The sequence below is a fragment of the Corylus avellana genome, chromosome ca3, assembly GCF_901000735.1.
Source record: "Corylus avellana chromosome ca3, CavTom2PMs-1.0".
In the NCBI taxonomy this organism is placed as follows: Eukaryota; Viridiplantae; Streptophyta; class Magnoliopsida; order Fagales; family Betulaceae; genus Corylus; species Corylus avellana.
In genome coordinates this window covers 34,163,122-34,186,990 of record NC_081543.1, presented here as the reverse complement: position 1 = coordinate 34,186,990, position 23,869 = coordinate 34,163,122, and the positions used below count along the sequence as shown (strand labels likewise).

Here is a 23,869-nt window from a genome sequence, read left to right as displayed (position 1 = left end):
AAAAAAAAAATTAATGCCCAAAACGGTGTCGTTTTGGGCTGGGGTGGGTGCTGTAGTTTTGGGTATTTTCGGAATTTCAAGTGGGCTGGGTAGGGGTATAATGGGCATTTAACATTGAAAACTAACAGATGGGTCTAAAATGAGAGAAAATTGAAGTTTAAGGGTTTAAAATGAGAGTTTTTGAAATTCAGGGAGAGTCTGCAAAATTGGCCGAAAGTTCAGGGGACTTTAGTGAAGTTTCCCCAAATAAAATAGTCGGAGCATGGGAGGCAACTTATTATGGAATGCCTAAAATGTTTGTTGTATAATCCCATGATTTATGAGATATTTATTCTGCCAAATTAAAACAATGGGCCCGGTTCCGGTGAGAGTGAGTTGACCTTACCCATCGTTGATTCACCATCCAACGGTTGAGAGGCCATAGAGTTGGGATGGTCCAATCAACATGCTCCTTCTAGCATTTTCTACAAAATTCGATTCCGTTTTGGCTTGCTTCCCACGTTTGGGTTCTATCTAGTACATCCCCTAAATAATAATAAGATCCACGGTTCGCAAGACTTAAGGAACATTCCATTGTTCCTTAATCTCGGAAACATCGCAGCCATCATCCAAAGACAGTTTTTTTCTCCTTTTATTTTTATTTTTTTAAATATTATCTCATTTCATGGGCCCCACTGTTGATTGACTTATAATCACCTTCGTGGTTTGTGTACTACAAACATAACAAAGTATAAAAATTGAAAAAAAATCCAACGGTTAAAAAACACCAAAATCAAATGGACAAATCATTAATGTATAAATAATGGGTATGGGATTTACAACATTGAGAGGTCTTCAATCTTGTAAGAATTGAAAAAAAATTGTAAAAAAACTTATTTGATGGACGGCTTTGATCATGATTTTTCATCACATTTTGTTGAGATGGCAATTTTTCAGTGGAGACGCAAGGGTCTGTAGAAGAAGTGACCGTAGAGGAACGAGACCGCTAGATGGCTAAAGAGTAGTCTAACAGTGGCAAGATGGAAATTAATGAGTTAAACCGGTGCATTTATTGAGAAGGGCAAAACTCCCGGTTTTATCGTAATCTCCTTGTCTAGGCGCGAAGCCACAAAGACCAAAGCCAATCTCTCTCTCTCTCTCTCTCCAATCAGAAAACTCCACGGAGCAGAGAAAAACCAAAAACCATATCTGATATTCGAGTCGAGTCGCTGAGCCGCCAGCCACTCTCCAGCGCCCTGTTTATCTTTGAAGCTGATCGATGAAGCCGCCGCCGTTAGCCAAATACCTACCTAAGATTTCCAAGTGACCAAGTCTGTGTCTTCAGTGTCTCTCTCGCTTTTCACTTTAAAACTCTCCGTCTCCGTCTCTCTCTCTCTCTCTCTCTCTCTCAATATTTTAGCCAACATTCTCTAATTTTCCCTCATTTTCTCGCTCCCCAAACAGGAAGCGAGTGTTATCCGGGAACAGCTCCGCGTTGATGGACCCCGACGTCGTCGAAATCCCGCCCCCGATTTTCCGTTCACCGAAATTGCGCAGAAAGAAAGAGGTCCAGACAAAGCATATTCCTTTTCCTTTACAACTCGATTCTCTGAAATTATTGGTCGATTTACTTTCCTCGATCACATGCCTTAATTTGCACGCCAAACGAATCCATGGAAAAAAAAATTAATCTTTTAGTTTTTCCTTTTCGGTTATTGATCGTACCCTTTGGATTGCGGAAATTTCTTGTTTGGATTAGTGTTCTACTGCAGGTATTAGTTAGCTTAATCTTGCTGTAAGTAGCTTTAAATTGCTTGGAATTGATAAGGTTTGTGCGTCTTGATTGAGAGAGAGTTCCTCCTTTTTTTTTTGTTTTGCGATATTGGGGATTTAGAATGCCTAATATAGTGCAATTTTCCGGTTTTAGGTTCTTTTTTTTTTTTTTTGGGTGCTAAATTGGGAAGTCCTTATTTATTTTTTTGTTTTATACTTGTTTTGGAATTTTTCATTTAAAAGGAGTTTAGCGGTAGTTTAAACAGTTTACTAGGAGTGTTTTGGTATTATATACAATGTACGATAATGAATCTTGGTATAAACTAAAGAAGAGTTTGAGATTGATAGGGGCTTTCGCTACTAAACTGATAATTATTTGTATACCATGTTATCCCGTATAAGTTTTATATTTTGTTGTTATTTACCAAATATTGAAGCCATTGAGGTAGTCAATTAAATTTGATTAACAATTGGAATGGGCCATTTAACTTTCAGTGAATCACTACACTATCCTTTAGTTGAATCCTACACAATGTTTCGTTGGAAACACCATCCTTTCAGTCGAATGGTTGCAAATCTATTTGACCAAAATTATGGCGTTTTTTGATTCCCAGCTGGATTTCTGCCCATAATTTTTCAAAGTGAAATGTTTTGCACATTCATTCAAAATTAAAAGAAAGTCTGTTTCTTGATTTGAGGAAGGTACTAGGAACCCCTCCCTTGTGCGCATCTCTTCACTTCTACACTTTTACTCCTAGGACTTTGCTGTTGTTTGAGCTAGTTCACTCACAATTTTAGCTTTTGCGTGGTTTCTCCATCTGGATTAACTGTACGTTTCCACTCTTTTAAAAGTTGGGAAGAATTAAGCTCTATTTAGCAAATAAAATGTTCTTGATTTTTTAAACCGAGCTGTCATTGTATAGCTAGACCTTCCTTCAGGCTCCTTGTCTTGAGAAAGTTAACTTTTATTTTCTATCTTGAGGAGAGTTGGCTTCCTTTTTATTGTAATTACCACACAATATGCGATCATTGCACAATATTCAACTGACTTTAAGACGTATATAACAAAATAACCTTCATATGTCTTTGTTTGATACTATCAGGCACGCAGTGATGTGTGCTCAGTTAGTTTAATGACAATTGAGGTGGCAGAGTATCTGCACTCAAACTATAGTTGGCACTTTGTGGGGAGCTTGTTGCCAATTCACAAATTGAAAAAGTAGAAAATGCAGATTTGAAATGCTTATAGCATGAAAACTTATTCATAAGATGCTGACAGAGATGTCATATAAAATGTTTGAAAACCTTGGTAATTTGGTAAAGGCTCAAAAAAATGCTGCCTAACTCAGACATCTAGATTTTTATGTCAAAAAATGCATGTGAATGTTAATCTTTCTTATTGAATTTTTTTCTCCTGGTCAAATGCATATTCACCTGTGAGTATGCTTCTTCCTTTTTCTTTCTTTTCCTTGCTTAACTTTATTTTGTATCTCATTGAACACATTTGAGATAGATGAAATATAATAGGATAGCATGTTCATTTGGAGCAAAATGTGGTTGTTCTCTCATATGATTTGAGTTTTAGCGTTCTCTAGCTCTTATAAATTTTCTTCATTATCGCTTAATGATTGTAGTAAGCAATGTGCTTGTCCCTTTCTAGGTCATTCTGCATGATGTGATTGATATAGATAAAGAAGGAGATTCAGCTGATGTTATATTCATCGATGAACAAGTTCACACAAGTAACAAAGGGAAGGCAGTAGAAGATGTTTTTGATGGTTATGATGATCTTCAAGCTCAGGTTTGTGATTAACATTTTAAATATGAGCTAGCTGTTGACTTTTGTGAATACAACAAACATCCAAGGTAGCCATGCTGTTTCTGATTCTTCTTCTTATTATATTTCATTTTACTTATCAGGAAGCTTTGGCCAATTATTTTTTTGCTCCTGGTGTTGAAACCCTTGGATCGGTGAATGGAGTTGAATCCTCTGAGAGTTTTTCTCCAGTCTCACATAATTTAATCAACCTCGATGGTCATACTTCTGATCTATCTTTTGATGATAATAATGAGTATATTGATGGTTATCCTGATGATTTCATGGATGTTGATGATTATGCCAATTTGCAAGACCATCTTGATAAGATGGACATTCCTCCTGGAATAGAGGCAGCGATTCCTTGGTTGCCAGATTTCACTGAATGTAAAAAAAAGCCAATTACTGGAAATAGTTCACAATATACGGCATCTCAATTGCACTTGGATGTTGCTGGTCTTCATGGCTTAGACTCATCACCGTCTTCATGGTCATCAAAGCCTGCTCACATCGACATGAAGTCAACTTCAGTGGGTAGTTCAAGTATGCAAACCCAAATAGATACTGTGATTCACCCTCCCGAAATGGATCTGTCTTCATCTTGGTATCATTCACAAGTTGCCCAAAATAAAAAGAAATCACCTGCTTCAAAGCATAGAGGGAGTGCTCTGAATCTCCCTGTTGGGAAAGAATCATCTAAATCACGGTGGTTTTTGGAGCCTTTTAAAAGTAAGAAGAAGCCAGTTACTTCAAGTAGTTCAACTAATCATAGTTATGTAAATAAATTTGAGCCAGTGCCGCCCTCTCATGGAACTGATTCATCTATTTGGGGAAATTATATTTCCAAGAATGCAAAGAAGCAAGTTGGTGCAAGTAGTACGTATTATCCTACTTATACAGATGCATTACATTATCCTCCTGTAGAAGACCCATCTATGCCCTTGTGGCAGGAGTCTCTTAAAAATAAAGTGAAGGCATCTCTCACGAACCATACAATACAAAGTTTTTATCCATTTCATGGTTTACATCCTGCTGCTGAAGAAGTGGCTGATATCCCCTGGGTTCAGGATTATTCTGCCCCAAATCAAAATAATGCAGCTGCTGATGGTAGTTCAACATTCCATGTTGAGGCAATCGCTGGAGAGGTCAAAGATGAAATTCTGAGGAAGTTCCGGCTTTTTAAACAATTTGATACCGTCGAAGATCATTCAGACCATCACTATACTGGCCATAGTTCCTCCATGAAGCAGGTGCCTAGGTTCAGATGATGAATTGCATTGCTTTCTTTTTTCAATCTGTAGTTTAATACCTATGTAACGACATTTTTGTCACCCTCTTTCTTACAGCCATCAAAGAATTGGGCAAAGAAAATTCAGGAGGAGTGGAAGATCCTGGAGAAGGATTTACCAGGTGAGTTTTCATACTTTCTATTTGTGTTATATAATGGCTGACATTATCAATAACATAGCCTTAATTTTTGTTGAACCATCAAAAATGAATTTGTTGGTGATAATCGTATCCTGAAATCTTACTTTGCAATTAAAACATAAAAAATGAGTTTGCAGAACATAGCTGTAGAAATGTAGTGCGGGACAATACTGGATTTGGTTTCTGCCACTCTGGGACCGACCTTTCTTTTCCTGCAGGAATATGATTGTTCACTTTTTGATTAATGCATCTTTGTATCCTTTCGACAGAGACAATATTTGTTAGGGTTTATGAAACAAGGATGGATCTTATGCGGGCTGTCATCATTGGAGCAGAGGGGACTCCCTACCATGATGGTCTCTTCTTCTTTGATGTTTCCTTCCCCAGTGGCTACCCTAATGTACCACCGGTATGTGATTGAGGCTTTGAAAATCTGGCATTGTTTTCAAATCTTCTACTTTACATCATAGGTCTTACAACTGAGGAACTTGCTTATGCCAGCATGTCTACTACCACTCTGGTGGTCTTCGACTGAATCCTAATTTGTACAATTGTGGGAAAGTATGCCTCAGTCTACTTAACACCTGGTCTGGCAAAAAGAATGAGAAGTGGATCCCAGGTGTATCAACCATGCTACAAGTTCTTGTATCCATCCAAGGGTTGATCTTGAATACAAAGCCCTATTTTAATGAGCCTGGATATGCATCTATGAGTGGCTCAGCCTCTGGTGAAATGAGGTCCCAGCAGTACAACGAAGATACATTTATCCTATCATTGAGGACAATGATATACACAATGAGGAGGCCACCAAAGGTAAGTTTCCTTTGATGGTACCTTGTTCCATATTTTCATATTTTGAGTATGGTTAGCAGTTGTCTTGATCCTGAGATTGACACCAATTTCAATTTATAGGAAAAATTTATAACCTCATTGGCTGACTTGCTGACTAAAGTTTCATTGTCATGGTCCAGTAGATCACTTCACTTCATGCAGATTCCTTAGTAGCTTTTAATATGCAATTGAATTAATTAAATATAAATGAAATGGAAAAATTCCTGAAGTTCTCGTCAACAACCATGTTATCTGCAATAATTCAGTACCTAAGAACTTTGCGAAGAAGAATTACAGGGGTTCATACTTAACATTTCCGCAGTTAATATAATATTATGTATGTGGTGAATGTGTGTTAGGCACAAATGCTGTTTCTTCCTTTCTGAGGGTCCAACAGCTAATTCTGATTCATGTGGCTGCAGCATTTTGAGGACTTTGTATTGGGGCATTTCTGCAATCGTGCGCACGATATTCTGGTGGCATGTAAAGCATATATGGATGGTGCTCAAGTAGGATCTCTGGTGAAAGGTGGGGTGCAGGATGTCGATGTGGGTGACAAGAGCTGCTCAAAACGGTTTAAGGATTCTTTGGCTGGGTATGTAGATATGCTTGTTAAAGATTTTACCCGAATTGGAGCTGAGAACTGCGAGAAATTCCTATCACCTCCCGTGAATGGGAACAAGCGGTTGCCTGATATGCCTAAGGCTGCAACATTCTCTTGCTGAAAGGCTGATTTAGACTTGAAACAAATTGTTTCACATCCATGACATGCAACTTAGGTCTCTGATTTTATCTCAATAGTATAGAGTTAAATTATAGAGTATTTTTATGCCGTACCTTCGAGACTGGGGACGTATAATTTTGGATGCTGTATATATGGCGTAGATATGGATGGGCTTAGAAAGTCTACTGATTGTTTAAGGATGGAAACGAACCCGTCTCTGTAAGTTACTTATTGGTTTCGGTTTCCATCTTGAATAGACTTCAATTCTCGAGTCCTGACACTTGATACTCTGAGGGCACTCATAATTTTTTTTTACATATGTCTAGATATAGATGGGGCAGGTACGTATGTCTAATTATCTAATTCTTGACTACAGTTCATGGATGGTAAAAGACCTGTTAATTTTTTATTTTTGTGGTTATATAACTCTTCAACTCATTTATAATTTTGAAATTGCTGGGGTGTTATAAATTTTACTGCAAAAAAGTTGCAAAATTAGATTGTTGTTTTGTTCTCATGTCACTCAGCGAGTTAAATTGAGGTGTAGTAAAATTTGTAGTAACATCACTCTTCTAATTTCTTCCAAGATGTGCGTTCACATGCTTATTTTTTCTTCCTCTTTTCCTCTCTCTAAAGTTTTTTGGCCTTTTCTTCTAATTTTTTTATTTTTTTATTTTAAAAAAATTCCTTCTCTTCTCTTTGCATCTTTTTCTTGAGGAGTGCTACACATTCCAAATTTGTTTCTCAAAAGTTGGTTCTCAAATGATGTGTCATCATCTCATGAAATTTATTATTTTGAGAATTTTGTCATCAACTCATAAGATGGTGACATATTATTTGTAAACTAACTTTTGGGAAACAAATTTGGGATATGTAGCATTTCTCATTTTTATTTATGGGAAAATGTAAGTTAAATCTATGGTCGTTCATTTACCTTTGATATGCACGTGTCCTTTCATTGGTCTTCCAACCCTCGGATTCATCACGAGTCGTCTGTTGTTGCTCTCTCTGGTGGTATTTAGTGTCATATCTTCTTTGAGAGTTCATCTCCACCTCCAATGAAGTGGAAATAGTTCTTTTTTATCTAGAACTGTCGTGGAGCAGGCTTCTTTGTCCAATGATGCAGAAAATATATTTTCATTGACCGTCTCATCGCCATCATTATTAGTACTCTTTTTTTAGTAGTATGTGTTACGATCCCCTCTCTAAAAGTCTCTACCAACGTGTTGAAAGAGTTATAGCTTTTTCCATAATAATAGTCATTGGTCTCTTTATTTGATATTTTCATGTAATAGTTATTTCTTTCCTTGCACGTATCGTTGTCCAAGTCCTAGTAGGTTTATAATTTCTAGTCCTAGTCAAGGTGGGGATAACAATTCCTAACCTAATTTGAGTTGACTGTAACCCTTATTGAAATAAAGAGGCAGATAATAATTATCATAAATCAACCTTGTGTTGTGAGGTGAGGTCCTATTTTTCATCCTCTTCATTCCACCATAAGTAAACACAGCAGGACCAAGTTGGCAAGTCTTCTTTGAATTGCATGACATACCCACCATTTGGTCAATGAACTATGAGACCAGATATGTTAGGATTAATTTTTCGTTTTATTTGTAGTTTGAATTTCATGCATTATAATGGCTATTTTTGGGGTGTTTGTTGTGGTCCCTCACACCCCTTCCTTTTGTAGTTTTATTTCGTTTTAATGTAATGGTTATGTTGCTAAAAATAAATAAATAAATAAAGATGTGCACTTCCATTTCATAATGAAGCTTTTAAGTCCATTTAGATTTACAAATGTAAGCATAAAATTATAAGGTGGATAATCAAATACACATTCAAGGGTTCTTTATGATATTATGTGGGTGTATATGTAAAAAGGTTTCATTCTTTAAGCTCTTTTTTTTTTGTAGTAAAAAAGTCAAATAATTAAGTACTTTTGAAGCTCAATGCAATTACAAACAAGCTCTAAAGATAACTTAGATAATGCTGGAATGCTATGAAAGTTTTTAAATATGTCAATTATTGCGCACATACTCTAGCAAAACGGGCCGCTACCCACCTTGTGTTTAGTAGCATTCCCACTGGTTCTCCCATTCTCTTTTCCATCAGGATAAAAAATAGCAAGGACCCCGCTTGTAGCGATTTCCTTATTCAATTAAAAAAAAAAAAAAAAAACTCTAAAGACAACTTAGATAGTACTCATATATCTTCCGTTGAAATCATAATATTATATGATGGTCTCGATCTCTAGAAATCTTTTTAAAATACTTTGCAAACAATAATTACTGGTTTTTACTACTAAACACTTTTCAAAAAACATAAAAACCTTAAAACTTTTAGAAAACTTCTCCCACCTTCTTATAATAATGTTTTGAAAACACATGCCTACTTTTTCAGATGTAGGCTATTAAAAAAAAAAGAAAAAAAGAGTAATAATAGAATTTGGAAGGCAAACTACAACCTCCAACAATCATATTGACCCCTAGGAAACTCTAAAGATCAAGTATTCTTTTTGGTAACTTTAAAACCAATATTATTTTGGAATTTTCTTTTCATTTTCCTTATTATTTTTACAAACCCAATAATAAGATTAATCCCTAGTTTCATCCATCACTCATTTTTTATTTATTTATTTATTTTTTAAATTTTCCTTGGGTTTGAGGAAAAATAGCGTACGATTAACGCTATATGTTTGGTTTATTCTTCTTTCACGGCAATGCCGTGTTGTTTGGTCTGAAAACCGTGGGGGAAATGAATGCGTTTTCAAAGTCGCCAATCCGTTGACGTTGATTTAGTCTTTTCCATATTTAATTTTTGAGTATTTCCTATCCATCCAGAGCAAAGAGTTTGACGATGACTTGAGCAACGACTCTGATAAGTTCCGAGAATTTTCCAACCCTATCCAACTTTTGGGGGAGAAGAAACAAAGGCCCACATTTATCAACAAAATCAAACGTCCAAAGGACAATAATTCTCCATGAATTAATTAATCGATTGAATTTCTCTTTTATTTTCTGTCATTTTGTTTTCAGAAGACAAACAACCCATTAAAAAAAAAAAAAAACAGAAAATACCCTTACAAAAACATTAACAGTCATAGCCAGATTTTTATTTAATTGGAAATGTGTGATGACTTTTTGTGTTGTGGGTGGTGGCATCTTTGTTTCTGATGGGTGATTGAGGGTTTGTGGATGATGTCCGCTACATACTCTAAATAGATGGAACGAGATTTTTTCGATTCAAATAAACTGAAAATGAGTCTGTTTTTGAAAAGGGGGGGACAAATTTATCTTTTTACTCTCTTTTTTTTTGACAAATTTACCTTCATTTTTCACAATAATTGAATTCTCTCTGTTCAAAAAAATCTAAATACTCAATTGATAGGGCAAAAACTGAAATACATTGAGCAATTTTTTCAATGAATTGATGATGTAATTAATTTAAACTTTTTATATATAATGTGAAAGATGTGGCAGCTTAAACAACTATAAAGTATAGTTATTTAAGAAATTTTGCATATCCTTATGAAATCGGCCATCCAGGGCCGGAGCTAGGATATTCATTGAGGGGGGCAAAAAATTTTCACTATACTGGGACGAAATGGAAACATCCGTGAGGCTATAGAAGACGGGCATTGCAACAGGGGTCCAAGAAGGCATGATTGTTAATAGGTTGAAAATATAATATTTGTCTCTGCTAGTCAATTTTAACACGAGCTCGTTTATAATTTGACTGAAGTTCAATAGAATCGTTGTTTTTCTCTATAATCTCAAATAACTACAATTATATATTTTATACAATTAAAATATGAAACACAAGCTATATAAATTAATAAATAATTAAATATATAAACAATTATCAAGAATAGCAATATAAATATCAAAAAAATTAATTAAAAAAAACAATTTAAATCTAAATATAAAAAATTTAATTACATACCTCAATTTTTTGTTGAAATTGGAAAGTGAAAGGAAAAATCAACAATTTAAATCTAAATATAAAAATTTAATTACATTCCTTAATTTTCCGTTGAAGTTGGAAAGTGAAAGGAAAAATTGACAAGTCTTTAAGAAGAAAAATGCCTTAAAGTTTTGTAATCTTTGTAAGATGTAAGGAGATTTGACAATTGATCTTTAGCCTCTTTTGAACTTAATTGACACATTGTTCTAGGAAACAAAACGTGTGGTAAGAGCATTCCCATTGAGCTCTTTAAATTTGGTTTTTCTTTAAAAATTTGAAAAAACTCACATAAAGAGTTATTTAACAAGCTCTCTATTTTATTTCAAATTTAACTTTGATTAATAAGGCTCTTCAAGTACAAAGTGCCAAAAAGTGAAAGTTATTTAGTTTTCTAATATTATATATTCATTTTCCTTCTCTTTCTCATCTACCAAGAGCAAAAATAAAAAAATAAAAAAGACAAGAAAATAATAATATTTAACTAAAATAGAGGAAGATATAGATAGTTTGATATTTGGTTCATTTTAAAAGTGATTTTTTAAAAAAAAAAAATTTTTTAAAAAAAGAGTTTTTCTCTTCTAATTTAATTTTTATTCGAAGAGCTCAATATAAAAAGTTAGAAAGAACAATTGATTTTTTGATCTCCTTTTTGTGCTTTGCAAGTCGCACGCTGTATTTATTTTTTTTATTTTTTATTTTTCTCTCTTGCATGCATGTTAGCATGTAACATGTCTTCTTCCATACTTCAAGAAAATTATTGGGAAGAGTTAAATATTGGACAAGACTTTATAATTTTATAAAGATTTTTTTTTTGTCTCTTTCTTGTGCTTTGCAAGTTTCACACTGTACCTTTTTTATTTTATTTTATTTTTCTCTTGCACGCGTGTACCTTATCTTCTTCCATAGTTTAAGAAAAATATTGGGAACGACATTATCTTAAACCTTTTGTTCTTATGCAATTGCAGGTCTGCAAGTTTCAAGTTATAACCAAACTCAACTGCATCATCTTCAACATTTGGTCGAGGGGGGCATTTACCCTCGAGAGTTGCTTGGGGAAGGGGATAAATCCAATCATGGTATTAAATTTTTTTTTACCAAGGGTAAGGAGAATTTTGGAGCTCAACCCCACTCCCACATTTGGTTGAGGGGGCATTTGCCCTCAAGAGTTTTGGGGGGGCGGGGGGCATTTTTTTTTACCAAGGAGAATTTTGGAGCTCAACCCCCCTCCCTCTGCCCCTGCTGCCATCTAGACCCTTCAAATTCATGAATTAGCTCACCAATGTTGACCCTAAGCAGGTCATTGTCTCCAAATTTAAAGCTTTTTTGAATTTTCTTAAGTCATTGAACCACCATCCTTGATTGTATGCTGTTCTGCATTAATGTCGAGACAATTGGACTAAATTTTCAAAATTATTACTACGTAGAAAATTAACCCCTTAAACCTATCCTATATATATTAGGTTGACTAATATAATATCAGTAATGTTATTTAGTGTCCTTAAGGGGTCAATCGGCTAGATAACATACCTCATTAAGCAGATGTCGCTAGTTCGAATCCCCCCTCCTCCTCTTGTATGGACATGTCAAAAAAAAGAAAAGAAAAGAAGAAGTAATGCTGTTTAGTAAAATAGGTATCCAATTGGAATACAACTTAAGGAAGTGATAATGAAAAGTTGAAAACCAAGCATTTGATACCACTTGTTAAAAAAAAAATAAAAAATAAAAAATCATGACTTGATTTTTACTATAACGTCCTCTGAGTTGAATAATATTAGCGAGTAATGCAATTGAGTAGACTGACATAAAACTGAGACAACGTGGTAATAAAAATCAGCCTTTGAATTGAAAGGACTTTGTAAAAAGTAAAATCAACAGTTGATTTTCACTGTCACATCATCCTAATTGTATGATAATCTGAGAGACACAGATGGTCTAACAAGAGGAATATAAGTAATTGACATGAAAGCTTCCCTAAGCGTCCCAGTCGGTGCAATCGGTGAGGCAACTTTTGGACGAATTTCACCATGATTAGAGGGCATGTTGACAATTTAGGTCTAATAGATACTCGCGCAATACCTCCTATTCAAAGATATGCACATGCTTTTAAACAGTTAGATCTTTTAGCTCTTTTATTGCAAATAATTTTATAAATTTGTTTTGTCTCTAAAAAAAAATGAAATAACTTTTAAAATTATAATATGATCAAAATTCAATAGTGATCAATTATAAAAAGCCAAATCATTCTTGGAACAACAACAATAGAAGAACATAAGGACTTCTACGGTTACTCATTAGTGGTCCAGTCTTCACTAATCTTCAGTGGTGCCCCTTAACCTGGTCTTTTTCAATGCTCTTCGGCACATAGAAAGAATCCATGGCGAAGGCAGAACTGAACTCTTCTGCAATGACAACCTCTCCACACAAATGGCTTCTCATGTTTTTCCTCCTTTCCACCACCTTCTCTTTCAACTCTTTCTCATCCTCAGCAACTCAACCCCAAGATTACTACCATCACTGCTCTTCAACCGTCCCTTCATCCCCACAAAACAAAGCTCCACTCCCAAAATTTCCTCTTCCACGCACCCATGAAGGTTACTATACCGGCGGCAACCCAGTTCTGGAACCAAACCCGTTTGCATTTTCGTCCGGTTTCTTAAACTCCATCTTTCTTCGCACGCTGTCCGTCTATGACACCGAAGTTCCAGGCTTGTTCAAGCTTGAAGGGCGTTTAACATTTCCAAGCGCGAATAAGTACAACAAGATGGAAGATTTCTCGTATCCCCGCCAGGTATACTATTCTACGTCTGAAAGAAGTTCTGTAAGCTTTAAACTCGAGGGGTTCTGGTCAGAATCAAAGGGAGATCTTTGTATGGTTGGATCAGCCTCTGCATACACTAAAGAAGGTAATTTGCTTGATCTTTCTGCTGTTCTTAAACTCCATAATCTCATAAGTTCCACTAATATTACTAGTTTGATTACTGGATCTTTTGAGAGCTTGAGTACTTCTGCCAATGATCCAACCCACTTTGAGAAAATTTCTGTATTGTTGCTTCCTCAAATGGAGTATAAATACACACCAGTTTCGGGAGATTTCAAAAACGGAAATGATCTTCCAAAGGGTTTATCACTTAGTTCTCTTCCAAAACACCAATTATGCTCAGTAGCCTTGGGGGGATTCCATCCGTTCAAATTGAGATACGACAGCGGCTGCAATTCTGCAACGAATTGCAGTCCGTTTGATGCAGGCATGGGATATGTTCCTCGTTTCATGTCCATGTCTATGATCAAGTGTTCTGAGGACAAAGAAACGATGCGGGTTCTCGTGGAGTTTCCTCCGAACACTAGCTACATCAGTTATTACCGGAGTTTCAATCCTGAAACGACTCTGGTTGGGGAAGGAACATGGGATGAAACAGAGCATCAGCTCTGCATCGTTGCATGCCGAATTTCGGGCGTGAAGGAATCTTGGGTTAATGCTCGTGTGGGTGATTGTTCAACAAGATTGACCTTGAGGTTTCCTGCAATCTGGTCAATCAAAGATGTTAGTGACATGGTGGGGGAAATTTCGACCAACAAAACCATGCAAGAGAAAGGTTATTTCGACAGGATCATGTTTCGAAGTGTTCGGAATAGAATGGCCGGGGTTCCTGACTTGAAGTATCAGTATACAGAAATTGACACTGCCAGGAAGTTATGCCAGAAATCTGAGAAGCCTGCTAGAATCAAAGGGGCAAGATACCCAAATGGGTCTTCTATTTCCGTCATGAGATTTGATTCCTCTGTGAAAAATTCTACAGGAACAATCGGTTGGGGTTATTCAGTTCCCATATCTGTTGGTGCTCTGTTTTATGAGTATTCAAGCTCTCAAGACTCTGAAGCGGAGGCACCAGATCTCGGCGGCAGCGGTCCAGTCAATATCAGCTACCATATAAACCTTCAATCGTACAATGGGTTTTCTCCGTTTAACGCATCTTCAACCTCATATGAGAGCTATGAGATTTTGGCTGAAGGGATATATGATGCGGAAACAGGACGCTTGTGTATGGTAGGCTGCCGAAATATTGGCTCTGACGATCAAATACCAAGAAATGATTCTTGGGATTGTGAGATTCTTGTTGAATTTCAATTCCCTTCATTAAATTCGAGGCGTGGAGGTTACATCAAGGGAAGCATTAATAGCGCACGGCACAAATCTGATAAACTTTACTTTGAGCGTTTAGAGTTGTCTGCAACTTACGAGGATGGATCTTCCATATGGAGGATGGATGTGGAGATTGTCATGGTACTTATCTCCACCACGCTGTCGTGTGTTTTTGTGGTTCTGCAGATCTTTCATGTGAAAAGGCACCCTCATGTGCTTCCCTTGATCTCCCTTGTCATGCTTTCAGTTCTCACTTTAGGCCAACTGGTGCCTCTTGTGCTGAACTTTGAAGCCCTGTTCTTCAGGAGTTCGAGCCGGTGGAACATAATGCACGAAAGCGACGGATGGCTCGAAGCGAACGAGGTAACTTAAATCAAACACTTATTCGAAAAGCTTAAACTGAGCTAATAAGAAATAATAAATTTAATTATTTAATTAATATTCTACAGGTGATTGTTAGGGTGACAGGAATGGTAGCTTTCTTGCTGCAATTCCGTCTTCTGCAAAAAACATGGTCAGCAAGATGGAGTGATGGAAATCAAAAGAGCTTGTGGGGTGCTGAGAAGAAGGTTCTCTTCGTGGCTTTACCATTATATATAGCAGGGGCTTTAGTTCCTGTGGTGGTGAACTTGTTGAACAGCAGTGAAAATGATGTTATGATGGCCTCGGCGGCTTCCATTACAAGTAGTTACCCACCACGTTCTCTTTGGGGAGGCTTGAAATCTTATGCTGGTTTGGTCTTGGACGGTTTTCTATTGCCTCAAATACTGCTCAACATGTTCTGGAACACAAAAAGGAGCAGTCTTTCTTGTTCATTCTACCTCGGAAACACTTTTGTTCGGTTGCTGCCACATGCATATGATCTTTACAGGGCTCACAAGTATGCTCACCACTATGATGGCTCATACATATATGCAAATCCTGGTGCAGATTTTTACTCCTATACTTGGGATGTTGTTATTCCTCTTGGGGGTTTGCTTTTTGCCTTGATCATTTACTTGCAGCAGAAGTTTGGTGGTCGATGCATCTTTCCTCGGAGGCTTAGAGAGTTGGAAGGATATGAAAAGGTGCCTGTGTCAGTGTCTAGTGATGCATAATTCCCAAGTCAGATGAGGGGCTTGATTCAAATCAACAAATGGGAGATTAGAACTGGAGTGGCAGCAAAGTGCAGAATTACTAGAGGTTTGTTTATAATTGCTCTATCGGTGGCGTTTTTTGCTTTTTAGTTAAAACATGTTTTGAGTGTTTCGTATTTGAAGTTTGACTTCGGTGTTGTAACATGAAACTGCAACATATGTACTGTAGTTGTTTTTTACAGCAACTAAGCCAAATATTGTTGCATTGTGTTTCCATATGTTAAATTATAATCTTGTTTGCTGCCTCTGTCTGTTGGCAGCAAGTTCTAGTTGCATTTACTGTTAGCTGTATGTTTACTTGTTGCAGGTTTGTCCGGAAGTGTTGTATTTTGAATTTTCAATGACATTACTGTTTTTTCCAAAAATAAAAATAAAATAAAAATCTCTGAGTCTGACTTCTACAGATTCATAATTTTTTATTTGTTTATTTTTTTTCTAGTGAGAGGTGGAGAAATCAGAAATGAGTGCAAAATATTGGTTCTTATGTTTACCCTTTGGCCTCTATGATGAGACAGGACACCCTGCCTCTTTAGCGACAATCAAATTGCTCTAGCAATCATTGCACGATCGCTTCGACGGTCCTGACAACCACCGCGAGGCTACCAAATAGGTGGTTGCGGCCATCATGGGCCCAGCAGTCATTAGCATCATGCTAGCAAATTTTTTATTTTTTAATTTTAAAAATTTATTTATTTATTTATTTTATCTCCACACGAAAAAATTGTACAAAGACAAATACAAAAAAAAAAAAAAAAAAAAAAAAACATATAAAGCCTGCAACCCTCTTCGTTTCCTTTCCATCCACAGAAAAACGAACCTCTGCACTAGAAGTAGTCTAGAACACTCGAAAAGAGAAACGATTTGACGAACCATGATGTCTCTCAAACCCTCCGCTCTCCACCCTCATCTTCTGCCACTATGCAACACCCAATTATATATTTTATACAATTAAAATATGAAACAAAAACTATATCAATTAATAAATAATTAAATATAAAAATAATTATCAAGAATAGCAATATAAATACCAAAACAATTATTTTTTTTTAAAAAATTAAATATAAATATAAAAATTTAATTACATACCTCAATTTTTTGTTGAAGTAGGAAAGTGAAAGGAAAAATCAACAATTTCAATCTAAATATAAAAATTTAATTACATTCCTTAATTTTCCGTTGAAGTTGGAAAGTGAAAGGAAAAATTGACAAGTCTTTAAGAAGAAAAATGCCTCAAAGTTTTGTAATTTTTGTAAGATGTAAGGAGATTTGACAATTGATCTTTAGCCTCTTTTGAATTTAATTGACACATTGTTCTAGGAAACAAAACGTGTGGTAAGAACATTTCCATTGAGCTCTCTAAATTTGGCTTTTCTTTAAAAATTTGAAAAAACTCACATAAAGAGTCATTTAACAAGTTCTCTATTCTATTTCAAATTTAACTTTGATTAATAAGGCTCTTCAAATACCAAGTGTTAAAAAATGAAAGTTATTTAGTTTTCTAATCTTATATATTCATTTTCCTACTCTCTCATGAGTACTGATCCATAGCACACGGCGTGCCACGCACGCCTGTGCAAATTTTTTTTTTTTTTTCTTTACAATTAATTTTTTTTTTTTTTGCACACAGTGTACGTGGCACGCCGTGTGCTGTTTTACTTCACCCCTCTCTCATCTGCCGAAAGCCAAAAAAGAATTAAAAAAATAAGAAAATAATAATATTTAACTACAATAGAGGAAGATATTGATAGTTTGATATTTGATTTATTTTAAAAGTGACTCTTCAAATTTAATTTTTATTTGAAGAGCTCAATATAGAAAGTTAGAAATAACAATTGATTTTTTGATCTCATTTTTGTGCATTGCAAGTTGCTCGCTGTATTTATTTATATTTTCTCCCTTGCATGCATGTTAGCATGTACCATGTCTTCTTCCATTCTCTAAGAAAATTATTGGGAAGAGTTAAACATTGGACAAAACTTTATAATTTTATAAAGGTTTTTTTGTCTCTTTCTCGTGCTTTGCAAGTTTCACACCGTACCTTTTTTATTTTATTTTATTTTTCTCTTGCACGCGTGTACCTTATCTTCTTCCATAGTTTAAGAAAAATATTGGGAACAGCATCATCTTAAACCTTTTGTTCTTATGCAACTGCAGGTCTGCAAGTTTCAAGGTACAATGGTTGTAGTTGACTCAACTGCATCAACTTCAACATTTGGTCGGGGGAGGGGGGGCATTTGCCCTCAAGAGTTGCTGGGGGGGCGCATAAATCCATAATCATGGCATTAAATTTTTTTTTACCAAGGGTAAGGAGAATTTTGAAGGAGCTCAACCCCCCCCCCCCCCCTATCTAAACCCTTCAAATTCATGAATTAGCTCACCAATGTTGACCTTAAGCAGGTCATCATCTCCAAATTTAAAGCTTTTCTGATTTTTTTTAAGCCATTGAACCACTATTCTTGATGGTATACTGTCCTGCATTAATTTCAAGACAATTGAAATTTTCAAAATTATTACTACGTAGAAAATTAACCCCTTAAGGCTTAAACCTATGCTATATATATTAGGTTGACTAATATAATATCAGTAATGTTATTTAGTGTCCCTAAGGGGTAGTTCAATCGGCTAGAGACCATGCCTCATGAAGCAGAGGTCGCTAGTTCGAATCCTCCCTCCCCCTCTTGTGTGGACACGTCAAAAAAAAGAAAAAAAAAAGAAGTAATGTTGTTTAATAAAATAGGTATCCAATTGGAATACAACTTAATGAAGTGATAATGAAAAGTTGAAAACCAACCATTTGATACCACTTGTTAAAAAAAAAAAAAAAAAAAAAAATTCAGGACTTGATTTTTACTATAACGTCCTCTCAATTGAATAATATTAGCGAGTAATGCAATTGAGCAGACTGCCATACAACTGAGACAACGTGGTAATAAAAATCAGCCTTTGAATTAGTAAGGACTTTGTAAAAAGTAAAATCAACAGTTGATTTTCACTGTCACATCATTCCAATTGTATGGTAATCTGAGGGACACAAATGGTCTAATGAGAGGAATGGAAGTAATTGACATGAAAGCTTCCCTAAGCATCCCAGTCGGTGCAATCGGTGAGGCGACTTTTGGACGAATTTTCACCATGATTAGAGAGCATGTTGACAAATTTAGGTCTAATAGATACTCGCACTGTTGCACAACATCTCCTATTCAAAGATGTGCACATGCTTTTAAACAATTAGATCTTTTATCTTTTATTGCAAATAATTTTATAAATTTCTTTTGTGTTTCTCAAAACTTTTAAAATCATAATTTGATCAAAATTTAAAAGTAATCAATTACACATCATTCTTGGAACAACGCAAGAAGAACATAAGGACTTCTACCGTTACTCATTAGTGGTCCAGTCTTCACTAATCTTCAGTGGTGCCCCTTAACTTGGTCTTGTTCAATGTTCTTTAGCACATAGAAAGAATCCATGGCGAAGGCAGAACTGAACTCTTCTGCAATGACAACCTCTTCACACAAATGGCTTCTCATGTTTTTCCTCCTTTCCACCACCTTCTCTTTCAACTCTGTCTCATCCTCAGCAACTCAACCCCAAGATTACTACCATCACTGCTCTTCAACCGTCCCTTCATTCCCCCAAAACAGAGATCCACTCCCAAAATTTCCTCTTCCACGCTCCCATGAAGGTTACTATACCGGCGGCAACCCAGTTCTGGAACCAAACCCGTTTGCATTCTCGTCCGGTTTCTTAAACTCCATCTTTCTTCGCACGCAGTCTGTCTATGACACCGAAGTTCCAGGCTTGTTCAAGCTTAAAGGGCGTTTAACATTTCCAAGCGCGAATAAGTACAACAGGATGGAAGATTTCTCGTATCCCCGCCAGGTATACTATTCTACGTCTGAAAGAAGTTCTGTAAGCTTTAAACTGGAGGGGTTCTGGTCAGAATCAAAGGGATATCTTTGTATGGTTGGATCAGCCGCTGCATACACTAAAGAAGGTAATTTGCTTAATCTTTTTGCTGTTCTTAAACTCCATCATCTCACAAGTTCCACTAGTATTACTAGTTTGATTACTGGATCTTTTGAGAGCTTGAGTACTTCTGACAAATATCCAACCCACTTTGAGAAAATTTCTGTATTGTTGCTTCCTCAAATGGAGTATAAATACACACCAGTTTCGGGAGATTTCAAAAACGGAAGTGATCTTCCAAAGGGTTTATCACTTAGTTCTCTTCCAAAACACCAATTATGCTCAGTAGTATTGGAAATAAAGAAGCTTCACAACAACACAATCCATAATTCAAACTTGAATCTTTTGAAGATAAGATATTGGAAGATTCAAATTCAAATGTTTCTGAAGATTCAAATTCAAATGCTTGTTATTTAAGTTTTAGATAATATCTCAACAAATCAAGGGATTATTATTCTGGTATAACAAGCCATATATTTTGGCTTAGTTTGTTTGTAATTAATTCTTTAAATAGAATACTAAACCCATAGTTCAGATGGGCTGATTACAATTATATTATACAGTTATTGTTTTCATTATATGGTATCAGAGCTATATACGACCAACTTCTAAATCCATGGCTTCTTCATCTTCCTCCCTAGTCCCTATGTCTTTCCATCCTTCCAATTTAGTTAAACTTGATCGTGATAATCACATGACTTGGTGCACCCAAATTGTCCCTTATCTTGAGGGAAATGATTTATATGGTCATGTCACTGGTGATGTTCCATGTCCACCAAAATTAATTGATTCTGTAGCCACTACATCTTCTCCTTCGGTGTCCATACCCAATCCAGCATATAAATTGTGGTATCAGTAGGACAAGCTCATTCTCGGTGCTATTGTTTCCATGCTGAAATAAGCTATTTTGCCTCATGTTTATGGCATTAAAACTTCACGTGAAGTTTGGATTTTGCTAGAGAAGATATTTGCTTCCGAATCCAAAGCCCGCATCATACAAATTCGCTATCAAATATCAACTATGAAGAAGAACAGTCTCTCCATTTCTGATTATTTTCAGAAGGCCCAAAATTTATCTCACACTTTGGCTACCATTGGTGAACCTATGAAAGATTCAGAGCTCATATTACATATTCTTGCAAGGCTTTCTGGAGAATACAACTCCCTGGTAACATCTATTACCACTCAGATCGAGCCTCTTACTTTAGAAGATCTCTATGCCCACTTGCTCGCCTAAGAGCAACGTTTGGAGCAACAACACACGCCAATTGACTTGGCTGTTTCGTCTATAAATGTAGCCCAACGTCAAGGATCTTCCAATAATTTTTCCAAGCAACAAAGGAATTTTTCCTCCAACAATTACTCCTATGGAAGAAGAGGACGTGGTCCCCCTCAATTTTTCCCCAATGCCGGTTATACATCTCAGAGGCCCACTTGTCAATTGTGCCTCAAACCCGGCCATACTGCAGCAAAGTGTTTTCACAGGTTTGATCATGCTTAAGAGTGTGTAACTCCTCCCCCATCAGCTTTTCTTCTCACCTCTTCATCTCCATCACAAGACATGAACTGGTATCCAGATACAGCAGCTCGACACCATTTAACCAATGACCTTTCAAACCTTAATATGCAAGCTGAAGAATATACTGGCAATGAGCAGATTCGTGTTGGAAATGGTCAAGGTTTGGAAATTCTCCACTCTGGCTTAGCTTCTTTACCTTCAGCTATTGTTTTCATTATAAGTAGCCTTGGGGGGATTCCATCCGTTCAAATTGAGATACGACAGCGGCTGCAATTCTGCAAAGAATTGCAGTCCGTTTGATGCAGGCATGGGATATGTTCCTCGTTTCATGTCCATGTCTATGATCAAGTGTTCTGAGGACAAAGAAACGATGCGGGTTCTCGTGGAGTTTCCTCCTAACACTAGCTACGTCAGTTATTACCGGAGTTTCAATCCTGAAACGACTCTGGTGGGGGAAGGAACATGGGATGAAACAGAGCATTAGCTCTGCATCGTTGCTTGCCGAATTTCGGGTGTCAAGGAATCTTGGGTTAATGCTCGTGTGGGTGATTGTTCAACAAGATTGACCTTGAGGTTTCCTGCAATCTGGTCAATCAAAGATGTTAGTGACATGGTGGGGAAAATTTGAACCAACAAAACCATGCAAGAGAAAGGTTATTTCGACAGGATCATGTTTCGAAGTTTTCGGAATACAATGGCCGGGGTTCCTGACTTGAAGTATCAGTATACAAAAATTGACACTGCCAGGAAGTTATGCCAGAAATGTGAGAAGCCTGCTAGAATCAAAGGGGCAAGATACCCAAATGGGTCTTCTATTTCCGTCATGAGATTTGATTCCTCGGTGAAAAATTCTAAAGGAACAATCGCTTGGGGTTCTTCAGTTCCCACCTCTGTTGGTGCTCTGTTTTATGAGTACTCAAGCTCTCAAGACTCTGAAGCAGCGGCACCAGATCTCGGCAGCAGAGGCCCGGTCAATATCAGCTACCATATAAACCTTCAATCGTACAATGGGTTTTCTCCGTTTAACGCATCTTCAACTTCATCTGAGAGCTCTGCGATTTTGGCTGAAGGGATATATGATGCGGAAACAGGACGCTTGTGTATGGTAGGCTGCCGAAATATTGGCTCTGACGATCAAATACCAAGAAATGATTCTTGGGATTGAGAGATTCTTGTTGAATTTCAATTCCCTTCATTAAATTCTAGGCGTGGAGGTTACATCAAGGGAAGCATTAATAGCGCACGGAACAAATCTGATAAACTTTACTTTGAGCGTTTAGAGTTGTCTGCAACTTACGAGGATGGATCTTCCTTATGGAGGATGGATGTGGAGATTGTTAGGGTACTTATCTCCACCACACTGTCGTGTGTTTTTGTGGTTCTGCAGATCTTTCATGTGAAAAGGCACCCTCATGTGCTTCCCTTGATCTCCCTTGTCATGCTTTTAGTTCTCACTTTAGGCCAATTGGTGCCTCTTGTGCTGAACTTCGAATCCCTGTTCTTCAGGAGTTCGAGCCGGTGGAACATACTGCGCGAAAGCGATGGATGGCTCGAAGCAAACGAGGTAATGTAAAATCAAACACTTATTTCAAAAGTTTAAGCTGAGTTAATAGGAAATAGTAAATTTAATCATTTAATTAATATTATGACAGGTGATTATTAGGGTGACTGGAATGGTAGCTTTTTTGCTGCAATTCCGTCTTCTGCAAAAAAAATGGTCAGCAAGATGGAGTGATGGAAATCAAAAGAGCTTGTGGGGTGCTGAGAAGAAGGTTCTCTTCGTGGCTTTACCATTATATATAGCAGGGGCTTTAGTTCCTGTGGTGGTGTACTTGTGGAACAGCAGCGAAAATGATGTTATGATGGCCTCAGCTTCCATTACAAGTAGTTACCCACCGCGTTCTCTTTGGGGAGGCTTGAAATCTTATCTGGTTTGGTCTTGGACGGTTTTCTGTTGCCTCAAATACTGCTCAACATGTTCTGGAACACAAAAAGGAGCAGTCTTTCTTGTTCATTCTACCTCGAAAACACTTTTGTCCGGTTGCTGCCGCATGCATATGATCTTTACAGGGCTCACAAGTATGTTCACCACTATGATGGGTCATACATATATGCAAATCCTGGTGCAGATTTTTACTCCTCTACTTGGGATGTAGTTATTCCTCTTGGGGATTTGCTTTTGGCCTTGATCATTTACTTGCAGCAGAAGTTTGGTGGTCGTTGCATCTTTCCTAGGAGGCTTAGAGAGTTGGAAGGATATAAAAAGGTGCCCTTGTCAGTCTCTAGTGATGCATAATTCCCAAGTCTGATGAGGGGCTTGATAATGCTCTTTCGGTGGCCTTTTTTTGCTTTTTAGTTAAAAAATGTTTTCATGTAAATAAAGATAAATGTAGTTTTAAGTGTTTCGTATTTGAAATTTGACTTCGGTGTCGTAACATGAAACTGCAACATATGTACTGTAGTTGTTTTTTTACAGCAACTATGCCAAATATTGTTGCATTGTGTTTTCATATGTTAAATTATAATCTTGTTTGCTGCCTCTGTCTGTTGGCAGCAAGTTCTAGTTGCATTTACTGTTAGCTGTATGTTT

The 23,869-nt window shown here is 36.7% G+C and overlaps 2 protein-coding genes across 2 annotated transcripts; both read left to right on the top strand.

The window, feature by feature from the left end:
- The first annotated feature begins 1,351 nt into the window (after window positions 1-1,351).
- LOC132175284 (probable ubiquitin-conjugating enzyme E2 26) lies at window positions 1,352-6,960 on the top strand. The gene is made up of 7 exons (XM_059587170.1): window positions 1,352-1,546; window positions 3,413-3,553; window positions 3,673-4,818; window positions 4,915-4,978; window positions 5,266-5,405; window positions 5,498-5,809; window positions 6,250-6,960. The coding sequence occupies exons 1-7, from the start codon at window positions 1,478-1,480 to the stop codon at window positions 6,550-6,552; spliced, it is 2,175 nt and encodes a 724-aa protein (XP_059443153.1). The 5' UTR covers window positions 1,352-1,477; the 3' UTR covers window positions 6,553-6,960.
- Window positions 6,961-12,822: 5,862 nt separating this feature from the next.
- LOC132176078 (uncharacterized) lies at window positions 12,823-16,070 on the top strand. The gene is made up of 2 exons (XM_059588200.1): window positions 12,823-15,018; window positions 15,105-16,070. Exons 1-2 carry the CDS (start codon window positions 12,889-12,891, stop codon window positions 15,750-15,752), a joined length of 2,778 nt encoding a protein of 925 aa, XP_059444183.1. The 5' UTR covers window positions 12,823-12,888; the 3' UTR covers window positions 15,753-16,070.
- The last annotated feature ends 7,799 nt before the right edge of the window (window positions 16,071-23,869 follow it).